The sequence below is a fragment of the Arachis ipaensis genome, chromosome B7 (assembly GCF_059453495.1).
Source record: "Arachis ipaensis isolate K30076 ecotype BB chromosome B7, ASM5945349v1, whole genome shotgun sequence".
In the NCBI taxonomy this organism is placed as follows: Eukaryota; Viridiplantae; Streptophyta; class Magnoliopsida; order Fabales; family Fabaceae; genus Arachis; species Arachis ipaensis.
The window spans coordinates 35,213,716-35,232,412 of NC_142442.1; the positions used below are offsets into that span (position 1 = coordinate 35,213,716).

An 18,697-nucleotide genomic window follows, 5' to 3' on the forward strand; every position below is an offset into this window, starting at 1 on the left:
TCTACCTCTCTGCTCTCTCGGACCTCTGTCCTTCGCGCGGTTCTGATGGCGAGGCGCGGTAGGAAACGCAACGGCTGAGCACAGTGCGACGGCGGTGCGACTTACGGCGTGGAGCACAGCCCCTTCCCCTCTGATTTCCCCTCCTCTTCTCTGTTCTTTTGCCCTAAGCGTGTGTGTGTTGTTGAGCTGAGGGAGGAAGGAGACTGCGGCTGTGTGTTTAGGGGGTGAGTAGGGTTTCATTTTTGAAACTTAGGGTTAGGGTTACTTTTGTAATTTCAAATAGAAATAGGGATAATATGGTAATTAGAAATAAATTCTAATCCAACAATAATAATGTATAAAAATACTATTTGCTCATCAATTTTACAAATTATTTTCAATAAAATGTCCAAATCTAAAAATTAGAAATAATATAATTAATTTCTCTATTTTCCAAAATAGCAGTATTAATATTTAAAATATTAATTATTTAATCCAAATCATATAGAAATCCTTATTATTTCACAACTACCAACTTTATAATTTAAATATAGAAAATAATCCAATAATTATAAAATTGGATAATAATCTCAATTTATTTCAAATTCAATAAATCCAAACATGCCTTAATTATCTTTAATAAAATAATCTCTGAAATTAAGGCTGTAAATAACTATATGATTTGAGACTTGATTATAATAAGACTTTTCAAAAGTTCTGGGTCTTACATTCTACCCACCTTATAAAAATTTTCGTCCTCGAAAATTGATACAAAATGAAAGAAATTTCATAACAGTTCACCCTTGAACACATTTAAGGAAGAAGCAACAATATCTCAAAATATAAATATATATCCGGTTTCCAAATACTTGGATTGTCGTATGCATAAGGGTATAAAGGTAGGAGTGTGATTGCAAAGCAACTTTGCAAGATAGGCTCAATGCAAAAGATGACATGATTCAAACATGTGGTAGAAGAGCAAGGCATATAAAACAGGATGGAGTTAAAACGACGTGCTTAACATCCGCGCACTAATCTCATAACAACCTCAAGGCTTCAACTTTCCAACCCCATTAAGCACTTTACAATCCTCATATCCGATCATAAGCCTGACAACTGCAAGCCCGTTCGCAAGGAACGAAATACCCACAACTCATAATGTTGCGCACCTACCGCTTCAACTTCCGTATACACATATCACGTCTTAAAGAACTAACGCATCGCGTTACTACGTCTACAAGTCGAACGTGATATCAAAACAATTCTCGAGTCTACTCAGAAGAATACAAGATCTTAGAAAGGAGAGACAAGTGTCAAGGACAATACTCATAAATTTGAAAGAATATATTCAATTCCAAATAAACAAAGATGTTCAAGCAATGAAGTTTACTAGACACAATTCAATTGACAACTTCAAAGATAACCCTTGGATCAAAGAAGTTCAATAAGATCAATAGGAAGGAAACCAGCGCATCAGTTTGAAACAAACTCAAACTGAGTCAAGGAAGTACGAGGTTTACAAAAAAAGAATATCTCAGACCCAAGACAAAGCCCACAGAACTCAAGAGCACGATTACAAATACTTTCGAATACATTGTTCATGAAAGAGTCGAAAACTTGCAGAAAAAACCACGTTGCAGTCTAGAAGAAAAGTTAAGCAACAAACATTCTTCAAGAGAGTAGCAAAAGCATAAATGTGGCTTTACTTCAATACAATTTCATGTTAAAGTAGATTTTGTAGAGTTCCAAAAACAAATGTACACAACTTTGGCTAAGAGCTAAAATATTTCCTCAAATATTTTAGAAAGATAATTAGATGCACAACTTAACCAAAAACAGTTCATAAAAACTCGGAAGTAATCAAATGCTTGTTCAAAAATTCTCAAAGTTCATATTCAAACAAGCGTGTATAACATTCATAGCAAGAGCGAAAGAGAAAGTTAAACTCTTTTTAGAAAGGAAATTCCGACGTAAAAAAATTATATATATATATATATCTTACAATTTGGTAAAAGAAACAAGTGGTGCGTTACAAACGAACTGATTTTCACTAAACAAGGAAGCTTTCCAAAACCCCATTTAAAAATAGCGCATGCCAACTTTAAATTAACTTCGTCAAAATTGAACAATGGTTTCAATCTCAATCAAGCAACAGAAAATAAATTCCGTTTAAAACTTCTTACAAGAGAATTCAAAACTTCTTTAAAAAGTTCAAAACAAGACTCTAAAAGTGTTCTTGAAATCACCATCTTAGAATAACATTCAAGAAGTTTAAGATGTACTAAAAAGGAGTCAAGCCATGCAAGAAAGGATCTTAAACCAAGATAGCTCAAAAAAGATCCACTAGGCATGAGACATCAAACAAACCTTCAATTGATTCAAAAGAATACAAAAGTCATAGGAACAGACAACCCAATCATTAGTAATTTCTCAAGGATAAACCTTTGACTAAAAACTCTTGTAGAGATAATGAGAGAATAAATGATGCACTAATTTGAAACGAATCAAACTGACTCGTATAAGAATGAGATTCACCAGAGAAAAAAAAACCAAGATCAATAGTAATGTTCACAAAATGTAAAAGATTAGTTAAAAATAAAGTCAAGTATGACATTCATAGAGACGAAAGGTTTAATAGAGAATTTAGTCCGTTCATAGGAAGAAAGCTATGAGTCCAACACTTTCAAAAGAACAACAATGACACAAACCATATAGCATGCTAAATCAAACTCAATTCAAAATAAGTTAAGTAAAGCTTATCAAACGAAACTCAACCGGAATAAAAGTGAAAAATCCTTCCTTCCCAAAATTTTGAAAAATATCCAAATACATAATCAAATGAAGATGTGCATTGGAACTATAGTAAAATTACTAGAAGGCCAAATTGTAATTTAAGGTAAATGCAGTTTCATAAACCAGTAAAAATACAGGCGAGGTATTAAAAATAGATAGTTGCTAAGCGGTATGAGTAATCTTCAAAATTTCATGTATAGACAAGTATATATATCTATTCAACAGTAATTTTCATAAAATCTCAAAATTGGCTGTGCTCACTGTCAAATAAGAGAAAAACTGAATCAACAATCTCTCTAATAATGGACTCGGAATCCCGGAGTTACAATGTACAACATAGTAGGACAAGTTCAAGGCTATATCAAAGAATACATGAATCAAGAAGAACTCAAACCGAGGAAGATAGATACAACAAGGATTTCAAACAAGCATATGCACTTAAGATCAAACAAGAATGCATATGAATAGAGAAATAGAGTTGAAAAATCAAACTACTTTCCAAGAGGATTAGAAAGCAAGAACTTCAAGTTAGGATATAAAAGAACATGTCAACTCGAACAGAATTCAAAACACACAACTGAATAGCCTCGAGAAATAGTTTCTAACGTTCCCAAAACCCGCGATTCGCTTTACTCAAAACTCGTATAACATCTATGATAACCCATCAGTACCTTCATGTACATAATTCACTAGTATTAAGCCGGCCAAACTTAATATCAGGAAGTATGCAATGCAAGACTAACAGCGTTAATCGATAGACCGTCATGTGCATAAAGCTCTAATTCTCGTCATTCGACAAGGCATAATACATGACAAACACTCAGAGTATGCAACTGAAGCATAGTCAGTCCATTCCTCAGGCTCTATAGGAAGAACTGCTCTGATACCATAATGTAACACCCTAACTACCAAAGCTCACGCTTCTGGCTACGCGACTCAGATAAGTCGGACATTACGACGACACTTATACTATTTAATACTAAAATATGAGCCTGTTTAAAACTTTAAACAGCAACACCGCTCCCAAAAATACTTTCGTTCGATAACATACAGCCATAAATACCATACAATTTACAACAACTCATAAAGAGTACATTCATATATATACATAAATATATATAAGTAATATTACAAGCATTTCCCAATACAATTCCTATCCCTCTTATAGAATATATCAAGATAAAGGCGAGGGTACTATAATTAATAATCTAAAGCAATACAGAGCATTTCAACAACAACTAAATAAACCCTTCGTGACTTCAGCATCTATATCCTGAAAGGGGAAAAATGTAGGGGGGGTGAGAACAGCATCCTCGAAAGGGTTCTCAGTAGAGGTTTTTTGGGAATTACCGTAATAGGATACGTGAAGATAATCGCACCAGTGATTAATAACCGTCTTATGCCTCTTTTCAAAAACAACGGTTTACAATAAAAGTAAAGTCGGAAATCTTTTCTAAAAGAGGAACCGTTCAATTCTCAAAAACTCAAAAGCCTTTCAAAAAGGTTTAACCATGTTAAACCAAATTAGCATTTCATGTTTTTCCAAACCAGAAACACAAAACCGGAATCAATCATCGGTCCATCTCATTTCAACCACGGCCCTAGGACCAAACAATCCAACCATCAACCAATTATCACAGTCCAACAGAGTCCCAGTAGCAAACACAAGTAGGAAGATGCAAATACAAACAAACAGTTATTGCAAGTAGAACAATTAGCAATTAATCACATAGGCAAACCAAGTATAATATGCACACCCAAACAATGTCACATAGATGCATATGATGCATGTCTGTCCCTAGTGGCTGATGATATCATCTGTCGGTTACCAAGCCAGCCCGACGTGTCCGGTAGCTAACCTGGACACAGTCTCTCTGTTGCGCATTATTATCATTAGAGGGTATCTGCGCCCTGTCGCCATTAGAGGGTATCGGTGCCCTGTCACCCTTACAACCAGAGAGAAAACACAAACATTTTCACATACAACATTCATCTCAGCCATCCGGCTCACGGTTCAATCCAGAACCAGCCAATTTATCAATAAATATAGCCCTTCGGCTTAAACTCATAATTCATAATCAGCCATACGGCCCATAACTCATTCGGCAATCAGCCATAAATCAATATCATACACAGCCATTCTGGCCCATAACAAACAGCACTTCCACCATTCAACATCATCAAATTCATAAAATCGGCATTTAAGCCATAAATCACTCTTCTCAAGCCATTTCACCTTGAAATCAAATTTCAACTCTTTTCAGCTTTGGCTTTAAAGATCTCATTTCTCAAATCATCTCAGGCTCATAAGCCAAACTTACTCAAAGTGAGTTCCCTTTTTAACACAAAGCCACTCTCGGCATTCTCTTTCCAAAACTTCCAAAACCATGGCAAGTTAAGGATTTATTTCAAAGTATTCAAAATCACCCATCCAACAATGGGATTTTACAACCAAAAGTTTCCTGGCAGAGTCCCAAGTCTTTAGGGGAGAATAACATAACTCATTCCGCCAAATTCATTTAAAATCATTAAAACCTTGGCTTTCCGATTTGAGTAATAAAATAGGATCTAAGCCAAACCTAGTCACGTAATCATTTACTTCTTCCAAAGCCATTTCCTTTACTTAGGCAAAATCAACTTCAACCCCCATGATAAATTCTAGAACGTTTCAACTGTTCAAAATTGTTTTAGTCTTGCAAGAATTCAAAATTCAAAGAGTACTTAAAATATTTCTCAAAACATTTCAAAATGAAACTTGTCAATAGGCATTCAGGTTCTTTCAAAGTCATTGAAACCCCCAAGTCAAATTCAAAGGCATTGCCCTTGTCACATTTAAAACAGCTTTAAAACATAAGTTTCATCTAAATAACTTTCTCCTGAAAGAGATACAATGCCTTTCTTACGAAGCAAGACTAAATCACAATTTCCTCTTTAATAATTTATTTCAAAAGTATGAATCATCATTTTCTTGATAATTCAAATAAAATAGTAGAAGTCTTTAACTCATCATTTTTCCAAACAACATTTTAATAAAGACTCGGATTTTATAGAAATTTCGGCAGCATCTCCCCTAAAACTTGGACTTTGCCACTCGGTTTGGGTCCCAACAAAATCATTCCTCAATCCTTTTCAACAATCCAGAACCCAAAAATCAATTCAAAATCACGCTAAATCCAACAGTCGCCTCAGTGGCATATCTCAAGGAAACCATTTCAAAATCAAATCAATATAAACCGATTTAACTCATTTCTAAAGCTTTAAAGAAACGGCTCAATAACAAATCATTTGTCCAAAACCAAGTCAATTAAAGTAAACCAGGCTGAATTCAAAAGTGCGTTCGACATTTCACATTATCAAAATAATTAACTCAATTCAAATCAATCCTCAACGAATCAAACTTAGATTTCAAATCTTTAAAGAATCAACTTCAAAACATTATATTTCGCAAGCCGCACAACAATCCAGCCAAACAAACATCCATAACCATTCGAGACAATCAAATAACACACAAGGCAGATACAATCACCAAATACCAATTGTCTCACATCAGTATCCATATGTAATAATTCCAATACATAAAACATAGTTTTTGGAAAGCGCCCCTACCTCAAAACGCAATTCCATAACCCAAACGTCTCAGAGTCCTTTCCGCCTCAACTCGAACTGACGGCAACCAAAACCTCAGCTCCCAGTCACATTCGCAATAACCATAGCAACACTAATCGCAACATACAATAATCAGGACTCGACCCCACGTTATCAAAACTCATATTCATTAACCGAACACAACAAAATACTAACGCGAGGCTTTCCAAAATATAAATACTTACTGAACTAGCGAAACGAAGCAGCTGCGATTTCAAACAGGCCCGGCAACAGTTTCGGCGGCGGCCAGAAGCTCCGGTGGATCAACTATAAAAACCACGCAGCATTAAAACCTTCTCGAAATCCAAAAAGGCAGAAACCTCAATTAAAACCCTTACCGGAAGAGTGTTCTTCTGCCACAGAGCCCGTGGTTCAGCAGCAGCAATACCCTCCTAGTGGCCCCATTCCGCAGCAACTCCAAATCGACGGCAACAGCTCTAGCGGACAGAACGGAACCAAGGATAACCATTAAACAGAGGCAGAATAAAGCATAACAGAGCAAGAGCAGCAGCTGTTGCAGGTCCTTACCAGGCACAATGGCGCTAGTCCTAGTCTCATCCTCTTTTCGCAGTGAGCTCCAACGCAGCTCCGGAAGTTCTAACAGGGCACGGGCGTGCGGCTCCAGACGGTAGAGGTGATAGGGAGCACTGGGGTTCAGCGGGCAGATTTGGCGGCAGGAGGAAGCACGAACGACGGTGGCGACAGCAGCACCTTCATCCACCCCGCGCGTGCGCTCTGTCTCAGCCTTCCTCCTCGACGCGACGTGGCGGCGACCGGCGTAGCTCGTGGCTCCATGGGTGACAGCGTAGGGCGCAGCAAGGCGTGACGGGTTCGGCGGTTCAGTGGGGCGGCAGTGGCAGGAGGCGCGGCAAGATGCACGGCGGCGCCAAGCCTCTCTCTCCCTCTCTACCTCTCTGCTCTCTCGGACCTCTGTCCTTCGCGCGGTTCTGATGGCGAGGCGCGGTAGGAAACGCAGCGGCTAAGCACAGTGCAACGGCGGTGCGACTTACGACGTGGAGCATAGCCCCTTCCCCTCTGATTTCCCCTCCTCTTCTCTGTTCTTTTGCCCTAAGCATGTGTGTGTTGTTGCGCTGAGGGAGGAAGGAGACTGCGGCTGTGTGTTTAGGGGGTGAGTAGGGTTTCATTTTTGAAACTTAGGGTTATGGTTACTTTTGTAATTTCAAATAGAAATAGGGATAATATGGTAATTAGAAATAAATTCTAATCCAACAATAATAATGTATAAAAATACTATTTGCTCATCAATTTTACAAATTATTTTCAATAAAATGTCCAAATCTAAAAATTAGAAATAATATAATTAATTTCTCTATTTTCCAAAATAGCAGTATTAATATTTAAAATATTAATTATTTAATCCAAATCATATAGAAATCCTTATTATTTCACAACTACCAACTTTATCATTTAAATATAGAAAATAATCCAATAATTGTAAAATTGGATAATAATCTCAATTTATTTCAAATTCAATAAATCAAAACATGCCTTAATTATCTTTAATAAAATAATCTCTGAAATTAAGGCTATAAATAACTATATGATTTGAGACTTGATCATAATAAGACTTGTCAAAAGTTCTGGTTCTTACAGTTATATTATACCAAAATTAGTGCAATTAAATCACATGCCACTGTAAATCATAAGTTTACTAGCCCAAATAAATTCATAACTTGGCACGACCGATTGGGTCATCCGGGAACAACTATGATGCGGAGAATTATTGAAAACTCCCATGGACATTCACTAAAAAACCAGAAGATTCTTAAATCTAGTAAATTTTGTTGTGCTGCATGTTCTCAGGGAAAGTTAATTTTAAGGCCATCACTAGTAAAGATTGGATTTGAGTCCCCTGAATTCCTAGAAAGGATTCAAGGTGATATATGTGGACCTATTCATCCACCATGTGGATCTTTTAGATATTTTATGGTCCTGATAGACGCATCTTCGAGATGGTCACATGTGTGCTTATTTTCTTCTCGCAACCTGGCGTTTGCGAGATTACTGGCGCAAATTATTCGATTAAAAGCACACTTTCCAAAAAATCCAATCAAAGTAATTTGTCTTGATAATGCTGGTGAATTTACTTCCCATGCTTTTGATGCTTATTGTATGGCTAATGGAATAAGTGTTGAACATCCAGTAGCTCATGTTCACACACAAAATGGGTTAGCAGAATCACTTATTAAACGCCTCCAATTAATTTCTAGACCCTTACTTATGAGAACAAATCTCCCAACCTCGGTTTCGGGGTATGCTATTTTACATGCCGCAGCACTTATTCATCTGAGGCCAACAAGTTACCATCAGTTTTCTCCTATGCAATTAGCTTTTGGCTAGCAGCCAAATGTTTCCCATTTAAGAATATTTGCATGTGCGACATATGTTCCCATTGCACCACCTAATCGCACTAAAATGGGACCCCAAAGAAAATTGGGGATATATGTTAGATATGATTCTTCCTCTATAGTGAGGTATCTTGAGATACAAACTGGAGATGTATTTAAAGTCCGGTTTGCGGATTGTCATTTTGATGAATCAAAATTTCCAACATTAGGGGGAGAGAATAAGCTTCCTGAAAGGGAACTTAATTAGAGTGCATTATCGTTGATGCATTTCGATTCTCGATCAGGGCAATGTGAACTAGAAGTTCAAAAGATTATACATTTGCAAAGAATAGTAAATGAATTGCCTGATGCATTTTCCAATACAAAGAGGATAACCAAATCTTATATACCGGCAGAAAATGTCCCAATTCGAATTGATGTCCCAGTTGGACAAATTGCCACCGAAGCAAATACACGCCAAAAGCGTGGCAGGCCTGTTGGTTCCAAAGACAAAAATCCTCAAAAACGAAATGAGATAAATACTATTCCTGTTGAAAAAGACATAGTAAAGACACCTGCAGTTGTCCAAAATTCTGATATAATTTTAACGCCAGAAGACATTCAGGTACCTGAAAATTATAAAAATGACGAGATCTCGATAAATTATGTCTTTACAGGAGAGAAATGGAACCGAAATAAGACAATTGTCAATGAAATATTTGCATATAATGTAGCATTAAATATCATGCATGAAAGTAAGGATCTTAAGCCAAGATCAGTCGAAGAATGTCGACAAAGGAATGATTGGCCAAAATGGAAAGAAGCCATGAAGGCTGAGTTAGACTCACTTGCAAAACGTGAAGTTTTTGGACCTGTAGTCCGTACACCAAAAGATGTAAAACCTGTTGGATACCGATGGGTATTTGTGAGAAAACGAAATGAGAAAAATGAAGTTGTACGCTACAAAGCTCGACTTGTAGCACAAGATTTTTCACAGAGACCCGGTATAGATTATAAAGAAACGTATTCCCCTGTAGTGGATGCGATAACATTGCGTTATTTGGTCAGTTTATCTACATATCATAAAATGCATATGCATTTAATGGATGTGGTAACAGCCTATTTATACGGCTCATTAGGTCGGGATATCTATATGAAAGTCCCTGAAGGACTAAAGATATCTAAACCATCCAATGAATATTCACAGGGGTTATACTCAGTTAAATTGCAAAGATCTTTATATGGTCTAAAGCAATCTGGACGAATGTGGTATAATCGTCTTACTAAGTATCTGGCTAAAAATGGATTTAAGAATGATGATATTTGTCCATGTGTTTTCATAAAGAAATCCACATCTAGATTCATTATAATTGCTGTGTACGTTGATGATTTAAATATCATTGGGATTCCTGAAGAGATTCCAATAATTATAAAAACTCTAAAAGAATAGTTTGAGATGAAAGATCTTGGAAAGACTAAATTTTGTCTCGACCTACAAATTGAGCATACAAAAAATGGGATCTTTATTCATCAAACAACATACACAGAAAAGATCTTGAAGAGATTTTATATGAATAAGTCACATCCATTAAGTACCCAATGATCGTAAGATCTTTGGATATGGAAAATGACCAATTCCGTCCTAAGGAAGAAAATAAAGATATCCTTGGTCCTGAAGTACCATATCTTAGTGCCATTAGAGCACTAATGTATCTTGCTAATAATACACGACCCGATATATCATTTGTTGTGAATTTACTAGCAAGATATAGTTCCTCTCCAACCAAAAGACATTGGAATGGAATCAAATAAATCTTCCGATATCTTCATGGAACGGTTGATATGGGATCATTTTATCCCTATGGATCCAAGTCACAACTAGTTGGCTATGCAGATGCCGGATACTTGTTTGATCCACATAAAGGGAGATCTCAAACAGGATACCTGTTTACATATGGTGGAACAGCTATATCATGGAGGTCCACGAAACAGACAATTGTTGCAATATCCTCTAATCATGCCGAAATACTAGCGATTCATGAAGCAAATCGCGAGTGTTTTTGGCTCAGGAGTTTGATCCAATATATTCTGTCATCATGTGGACTGATTGATCATAAGATAACTCCAACTGTCCTGTTTGAAGATAATACAACATGCATTTTTTCAACTTAAAGACGGATACATCAAAGGTGATAGAACAAAGCATATTTCTCCCAAATTCTTCTTCACTCATGATCTTCAAAATCAAGGGACAATTGATGTCCAATAGATCTGCTCAAGTAACAATATGGCAGATTTATTCACAAAGTCACTCCCAAAATCCTCATTTAAAAGATTGGTACACGAGATTGGGATGCGCCAATTTCAAGACATTAAATGATGTCAATAAGAGGGAGAGATTGTACTCTTTTTTCCTTGGTCAGATTTTTTTTCATTGGGTTTTTCTTGACAAGATTTGTAATGAGGCAGTCCTCATCACAAAGGATATTGTACTCTTTTTCCTTCACTAAATTTTTTTTTTCACTGGGTATTTCTTTAGTAAGGTTTTAATGAAGCATATTCCTAAATGGTCATCCAAGGGGGAGTGTTATGATAATATTGCCTGAGGTGAATGCCCATTTTCCACAAGGCTCAGGTTTTCAAAGGGAATTATATTTAATGAAGTTTGAAAATGATGCTCATGTATGCCTATAAATAAAGAACCTGATATGAAGTAATATACACAGTTATAGCAATAAACAAATCAATTCTCTCTCTCTTTACGAATACTTCTCTCTCTCTTTATATATATATATATATTACAAAATATAATATTAAATACATATATGAATTATTGTTATTGAGCTAATTATATTAATACTAGAGTTTTCTATTTATACATCTTTATTTTATATTTAGTATATCTTTATTTATTTTACAACAATTTATTATTTTTCTAAAAATTATTTTCTTAACTTTGCCGGATATCTTTCTTTGGTTTCTTAACATAGCCTAAAAATAACAATTAACTCAATAACGAGAAAGAATCTCAACTAATCGTTGAACTTAAAAACTTTTAACTTCATGAACATTTTTTTATTAGTCTATTCTTCCTTACACATGTTAAAATATCTACCAAAGTATCAATCAATGTAATGAAGTATATTCATATTACATTCATCTTTGATCATAACAATTTACCATATTCTCATCACATAGTATGTTCATTCTGATCTGCTAACTGAGGATAGATAGCTAACATCTATGTGTTATTTACTATTTTGTCACAAAAAAAAATGCCATTTTATTTGCTTCCTTCTTTTAGTTTGTATTAGAACTGTTAGAATATTTCAAAATAATATAGCAAGCAAGAAACAGTTAATAAATAGGAATGCTAAGAGACAGCAAATTTGGTGATTTGCAACCATCAATTAGCCATCATTAGTATTTTTACTAGTGTGAAATTACATCTAATAGTGTAAAATTAGTCATTTTTCTTTTGCTAGTTAAGTACTGACTAAATTTTAATAAAACTGCTGACCAAATTTTAATAAAACTGCTGGCCCTTAGGCTTTCTCAATAAATAGCCTTATTAGCTGAAATTAAAATGTGAAAATTAAAATTGGAGTGAAAATAATCTTATATGGTACGACAAAACTGTGGTTATGTGTAGATAAATATGAAGCATGCTCATTCAATGTCAGCAGAAACTATATTGTGGATGACTAAATGTATTTAATTGCGTAAATATTAGATTTAATTTTTCAATAACCTAAACTCAATTTTACCCCTCAATTACAAACAGAAACCATTGAAATCTAACTAGTGTGGAAAAAACACAACTCAACATAGATTAAGTTAGGGTATGTAATATAGCACAATCATTTAACAGTCATGGCCTAGCACTATTTTCATCGCAAGCAAGATTCTCACGGCAAATGAATAAATAAAGAATTGTTAAGGGTGCAAGAGTATTGGAAAACCAGCTGTTATAGAACAAAATTTTAAACTGAATATTTGAAGTATTTCTCTTTGGGGTTACTAAAACTGTATGATGCATACAAAACAAATGAGTCTTCATATCATCAGTATTTGATCGTGTAATGGCGTAGCCAGAGGTCGTACATTACCATATGAAATGCATCATATGATATAGGTGGTGTATTCCATTGGAAGTGTTTCTGAATCTGGTACAACATGACACAGCTTTCTTGTGAGTTCAAATATATCAATAAATAAATCGATTGGCAATGAAAAAGTCTAAGTACGTGTTATTTGTACTCATCCAACATCGTCGACTGACCCCCAATACATACCCAATTGGGTGAGGTGTATTGGTTCAGTGTAAGATGCAGCATCAGTACACAACATTTGTGAAAGCTCTCTCAAGAAGGCAACTTGTGATAAAAAATATTATGGGCCAATTTTTCTTAGTTTCCGTTTTAACTATGCATATTGCTGGCTCTTCAATAACAATTAAGCCATCTCATCAGGCTTATACGAGATGCAGTAGGATTATATCATAGATCATATTCGTATTTAAATAATTAACATTCTAATTTCTTAATTGTTTCACCATGGGTTTTCAACATTTTAAAACCTCTAGCTAGGGCAGACTTCAACATGTCCTCTTTAACACATGTCTAATATTGCAAACACTTCAAACAAAATATAAATATGGGAAGAAAAGAAAATAAAACATTTAAATATAGATTCCAGAAATATAGTGAGAGTAGTTTACCTTGACTAAATTATTATGAAGTGATACAAACTCAGCATGTGATATATTTTTGAGGATCTGTTTTAGTTGGTATACATCACTCTCCTTGAGTACAACAGCAAATTTTCTCCAGTCAACAATGTCATTAAAAGGGAGGTCATAGTAATTTGATAATATCACTGCAAAATGGCATCCAAACATTCAGATCAAGTACAAGATTGACAAAATACACATAAAATACCATCTCAGAAGCAAGGACATCAAAGTCAAAATCTTATCACATAACAATACTTGGTAAGTTAAAATTCAAATGTCACTCACAATATCCTACATATACTTTTTGAGATCATGAACAAACATATTGCTACAGAAATGACTGCTTTTAGTGGCTAGAAGAAGAAAAAAAAACGGATCTATACAAAATTTGTGTGGCACAGTTCATGACTTGGCTACGGGGGATGGATAGATGGAGTTAAGTTCCTAAATTTGATCCCATGGAACTCATTCTCTACCTCAATCCAACCCAAACAATTTCAGGAAAACAAAAAATCTATTTATTTATTCCAGTTAAGAGATCTACATTTTCAAATTGAGCACATACTAGAAGCCTATTAATTAATTGATTATTACATTACCATATTTCAGATAATCAACAATCTAATATCAATAAAATTGCAATTCCAAATCAATAGAACAGAAACTTACAGTCTTGAATCTTATAGCCTATGGGTGATAAAAGCTACTAAAGCTTATTCAGTGGAAGTTACTGTTTGCTAGTGTTAGTTAATAAATACTAGTTGATATGTATCGTAACATAAGCACAAAGAACTTAGTCATCTAACAGGTTAATACCAATTTAAGAGAATTGCAATATAAATCTACCCATCTCATGTCATCCAAGAAACATGACTAAAACCATTACATAATAAAAGGTATGATTATCCAATAGGCATGCACTTTTTAAGATGTTTGAATTGAAACTATAAAATTAAGGGGGGAAATCCATTAGAAATGATGACTCCTACCAGGGATGCATCCATAATGGATAGAGTCGGCTATTCGAGCACTATTAACCTGTGAACCACCAGGGCATATACAAAACTTGGTCTTGTAAAATCTCTTCTGATATACCAGATGTCCAGTAGCCCTACTAATTCTATTGTTAGAAATGTCAAGTTCAGTGTCATTTTCCCATACACGTGCAAGAATGACTCTAATCTTAGAGTTACGATGACCAGCCCAAAATCCAAGATTAGTCCTGCATAGCCCATATTTACAAAGGTTGAGAGTGAATAAATAATTAAATATTCATGTAGACATGTCTAATCATCTTAAAGCATGAGCTATATATCAATAATCTATGTACTAGCAAACTAAATAATCTAAGAATCACGAATAAACCTGTTGTTTGAAATATTGAATTATGTATCACCTCTCCATACCATTGTACAAGAAAATAATATATGTTTTAAATATAGTTCATGCAGGATCAATAATTAAACTTAATCTATGTTTTTCGTTGCATATGGAGATTATAAGTCATTTGTGATAGTAATACTTTTCATCTCTTTGCAACTAATGTCCTCTCCATGGAAGATATTGCAAAGAAGATAATATTCAGCTATGTTACTAAAAAATCAAGTGAAGTGCAACTGCAGCTTAAGGTTATTTAGAAATTGAAGACCTGTGTGTTATGACCAATTTCAAGATTCAGGATTCTATTCATTCCTGGAAATATCAAGTAATTAGCATCACTGTCAAGGTGGCCTTAAAAAGATTGTCAGACAATCCAAAACCAAAATGCAGGATAATAATAAGTCATCTGAACATAAATATTCCAATTCCCAGTTCATAATCACGTAATTAACAATAGAAGCCTAAAGAGCATATTATGTCTTAAATCTTCACCTGTTCTCTATATCATTCCCTCCAGCTGGAAGAGCAAAGGGCTGTAGTACTTGAGGGAGAGCAACATCTTTGTGTGGAATGAATCCAACATCATAGCTAGGGGAGCACACTGCTCGAATGGTATTCTTGATAAGAAATGGAAGCCCTTCTGTTGCCCTTACACCAACATCATGACAAGTGACAAAGAAGTGATCAGCACCCAAGGTTCTGTTCCAATAAGGATATTTGGCTATTAAGCCCTCCACGTAATTTTGGACAATTATTGTCATATTATCATAAGATGTGCCCTGCATAATAATATACAACCATGAGAAAGCACTCCATACAAGAAGCAGGCACTTAACCATACAAGCTTAATATAACGTGTTATTCATGTTTCATTACTCAATGTTTCCTCTTTCAATGTGAATCCATGGTACACAATAAAAAATCTTTAACAGTTATAAACTGCCATCATCGAGTCGCACAGTATATGGAAATCAGGAAGATGTAGCCTCAAAATAAGGTAAGTGAACATGTGAATAGAGAAAATAAATAAGCATTGAATTAAGACACGCACAAAGGGCTAAAAAGCAGATCCTCTGTACAAACATGAATAAGGGAACTCGCACAAGCAAAAACCAAGTTCAAGGCATATAAGGAAAAGAATTAATAAACGAAACCTAAGCATAAATCCACATGAAAAAGAGAGAAATAGAAGTAAGCCAAAATAAGATCTGTGCATCTTCCATGATGATTTAACTATCAAAATGATCATAATTCCTACATCATGAAATTCCAGTCCCTAATTCTTCACCGAAGGCGAAAAGGTGATCATCAAGACATTCATAAAAACCACAACCTCCAACAATTGATAACATTTCCAGCACATATTGGCCTAGCATCTTAAGTAATATCACTACTAGATGCTAGTAACGCATATCCGAAACAAAGTTCAAACAATTTGCCGTATCCTCATTCCTTATCAAAATTAATCCTTAAAAACCATTCATTACCATTATTAACATATTACCATAATAACAACACAGCTATTGGCACTAAAACATCAACCAAATGCCACAACCTTCTCAGATCTCAATAGCAACCAACACTTAAAAAAATGCCAACGCTCCCCTATGCAACAAAGTTCTACACATTCTTGCAAATACAGTTAGTTAAACTAATCCAAAGACATTGCAAAAACCAAAAAACACTGAAAAATGTTTACCTTGCCACGCATCTTATGACAGGAGATTGGTATGAAGAAGAGGTGCGCCTGATCCGGATCGAGGGTTCGGAACCTGCTCTCCCGAATGTTCTGGAAGAAATATCCCTCACTGGCATATTTCCCAGTGAGCTTCCTAGGTGTTTGATAAAATGTCTTGGGATCTCCATCAGGATATATATAAACCTTGAACTTCTCCATCATCTCCGCGTAATTCAGCTTGAAAACTCGCGGCGAGTGGTATATATCAGACAACTCTTCTCCTCCTTCTTCCTCATCATTGTGTTCCTTCACTTCAGGATCCACAAGCTTTGCTACAGAGATCTTCAAGACCCAAAAATTAATTTTTTTTTCAATTTTTTTCAGCTGAAAAAAAAAAAAGAAAAAGAAAATTTGGTGATTGGTACCTGAGGGGAAGGGGTGGAGTACTTGAGGGAGAGAAATGTGAAGGAGAGAAGGGTGAGAATGGCGAGGGTGAGAAGTGCGCCACGGAGAGAGAAGAGGCCATGATTTGGGGACAGCTGCTGGGTTTGCTTCACGGTGGAACTCATCAGCATTGGATGAATGATTCAGAAGATGGTGTTTGTGTGCATAGTTGTCAGAACCGAACCGGTGATTGAACCGGTCAGACTACTAGATCACTGGTTTAACCTGTTAACTCGTTCCCACATAAATAAAAAATATAAAATTGTCAATAGAACCTATGTAAACATGCACACTGAATAATCGCATTCAAACTTCAAATTTAAAAACTATGAATAGATCTCAAACCTTACATTTAATATTAAGAACATTCAGAAACACACATTCACTTGAATATCCAATTATCTACCAACAACAGGTTTCTTACCAGCTTCTTGAACCACTAACTTAAAATTTCATGAACAACAAAATTGCATAAAAGGAACATAAAAAGGATAAAGACAAATCAATATCTACCTCCTTTCCAAGTTGACAAAGAATCATTTGTCATTGATGAATAACTGGGTTGTTTGCCCTGAAAGTCCTAAATATGCATCTGCACAATCAACACCAGCGAATTATACATAACCAAGGTAACAACATTGAAGTCCATGGATAAAATCAATCAGCAGATTTCAATCATCAAAAAAAAAAAAAAAAAATCAATTCACAGCTTATCCAACCATTGCATATTTCAGTCAAGCAATGTATAAATCAATATTATGCATATCTCTGAAAAAACAGCATCAATCAATAATCAACATTCCTACAAGGCCACAAACAGCAACTATATAAAACAAATCAACTCTAAACAGCATCAATCAACCCTAAACAGTAACAATCATGAAAAAAAAGCCACAATCATGAAAAAACAGAATCAGAATCGGTTTTCTAAACAGCATCAATCAACCCTAAACAGTAACAATCATGGAAAAACAGCCACAATCAGGAAAACACAGAATCAGAAATGGTTTTATCTTTGTTTTCTTCAACTAAAACTACGTTTTCTTTTGTGATACACTCACAAAATCAGATATGGTTTTTGACGGCTTCGCTCAAACCACAAAGAAGGAATGGAGTGAAACAGTGAAGGCCAGGTGACGCAGACCGGCGAGGTGACGCAGTGAAGGCGCAGGGACGACGCGACGCGAACGGAGACAACAGACGCCGACAGAGGCACAGACGAAGCGACAGCAGTGAAGGCGCAGACGAACCGGCGACGAGACGGCTTTCTCCCCTTTGGCCCGTTTCAGACTTTCAGAGTGGGACTGAGAGAGGATTGGGGGCCGGGAGGGGAACCCCTTAGCTGGAATTAGTTTTTTTTTTTTTTTTTCTTTTTTAAATTGAACCGGTCTGGATTTCTCAAACCTGTCGGTTCACCGATTATTAACAAAACCGGCCGGTTGATCAAACCGATTTTATCGGTTCTTTTTTTATTTGGTCTTATGTTTCACTCAGTCACTCGTACCGATCTTATGTCCGGTTTACCGATTTTTTGGTGTGACTGGCTAGGTCAGTCCGATTTTTACAATTATGTTTGTGTGTTTGCTACATAGTTATCAAAATTAAATTGGTAATCGAATCGATCAGTCTATCAAATTACTAATTCAACTGATAAATCATAGATTAAACTGATTGATTTAGTCAAAATTAAATAAT

At 35.5% G+C, this 18,697-nt stretch overlaps 1 protein-coding gene across 2 annotated transcripts; it reads right to left on the bottom strand.

Moving 5' to 3' along the window:
- Positions 1 to 12,670: 12,670 nt before the first annotated feature.
- Positions 12,671 to 18,308, bottom strand: LOC107609197 (putative glycosyltransferase At5g03795). 2 transcript variants are annotated; one of them, XM_016311062.3, is made up of 8 exons: positions 18,147 to 18,308; positions 17,516 to 17,594; positions 16,984 to 17,227; positions 16,580 to 16,900; positions 15,373 to 15,659; positions 14,490 to 14,722; positions 13,486 to 13,643; positions 12,671 to 12,931 (listed from the first exon to the last, which is right to left on the bottom strand). In XM_016311062.3, exons 3-8 carry the CDS (start codon positions 17,131 to 17,133, stop codon positions 12,830 to 12,832), a joined length of 1,251 nt encoding a protein of 416 aa, XP_016166548.1. In that variant the 5' UTR covers positions 17,134 to 17,227; positions 17,516 to 17,594; positions 18,147 to 18,308; the 3' UTR covers positions 12,671 to 12,829. The 2 variants fall into 2 exon arrangements, with proteins under 2 accessions (XP_016166548.1, XP_016166547.1); XM_016311061.3 differs by having other exon boundaries at positions 18,064 to 18,308.
- Positions 18,309 to 18,697: the final 389 nt, after the last annotated feature.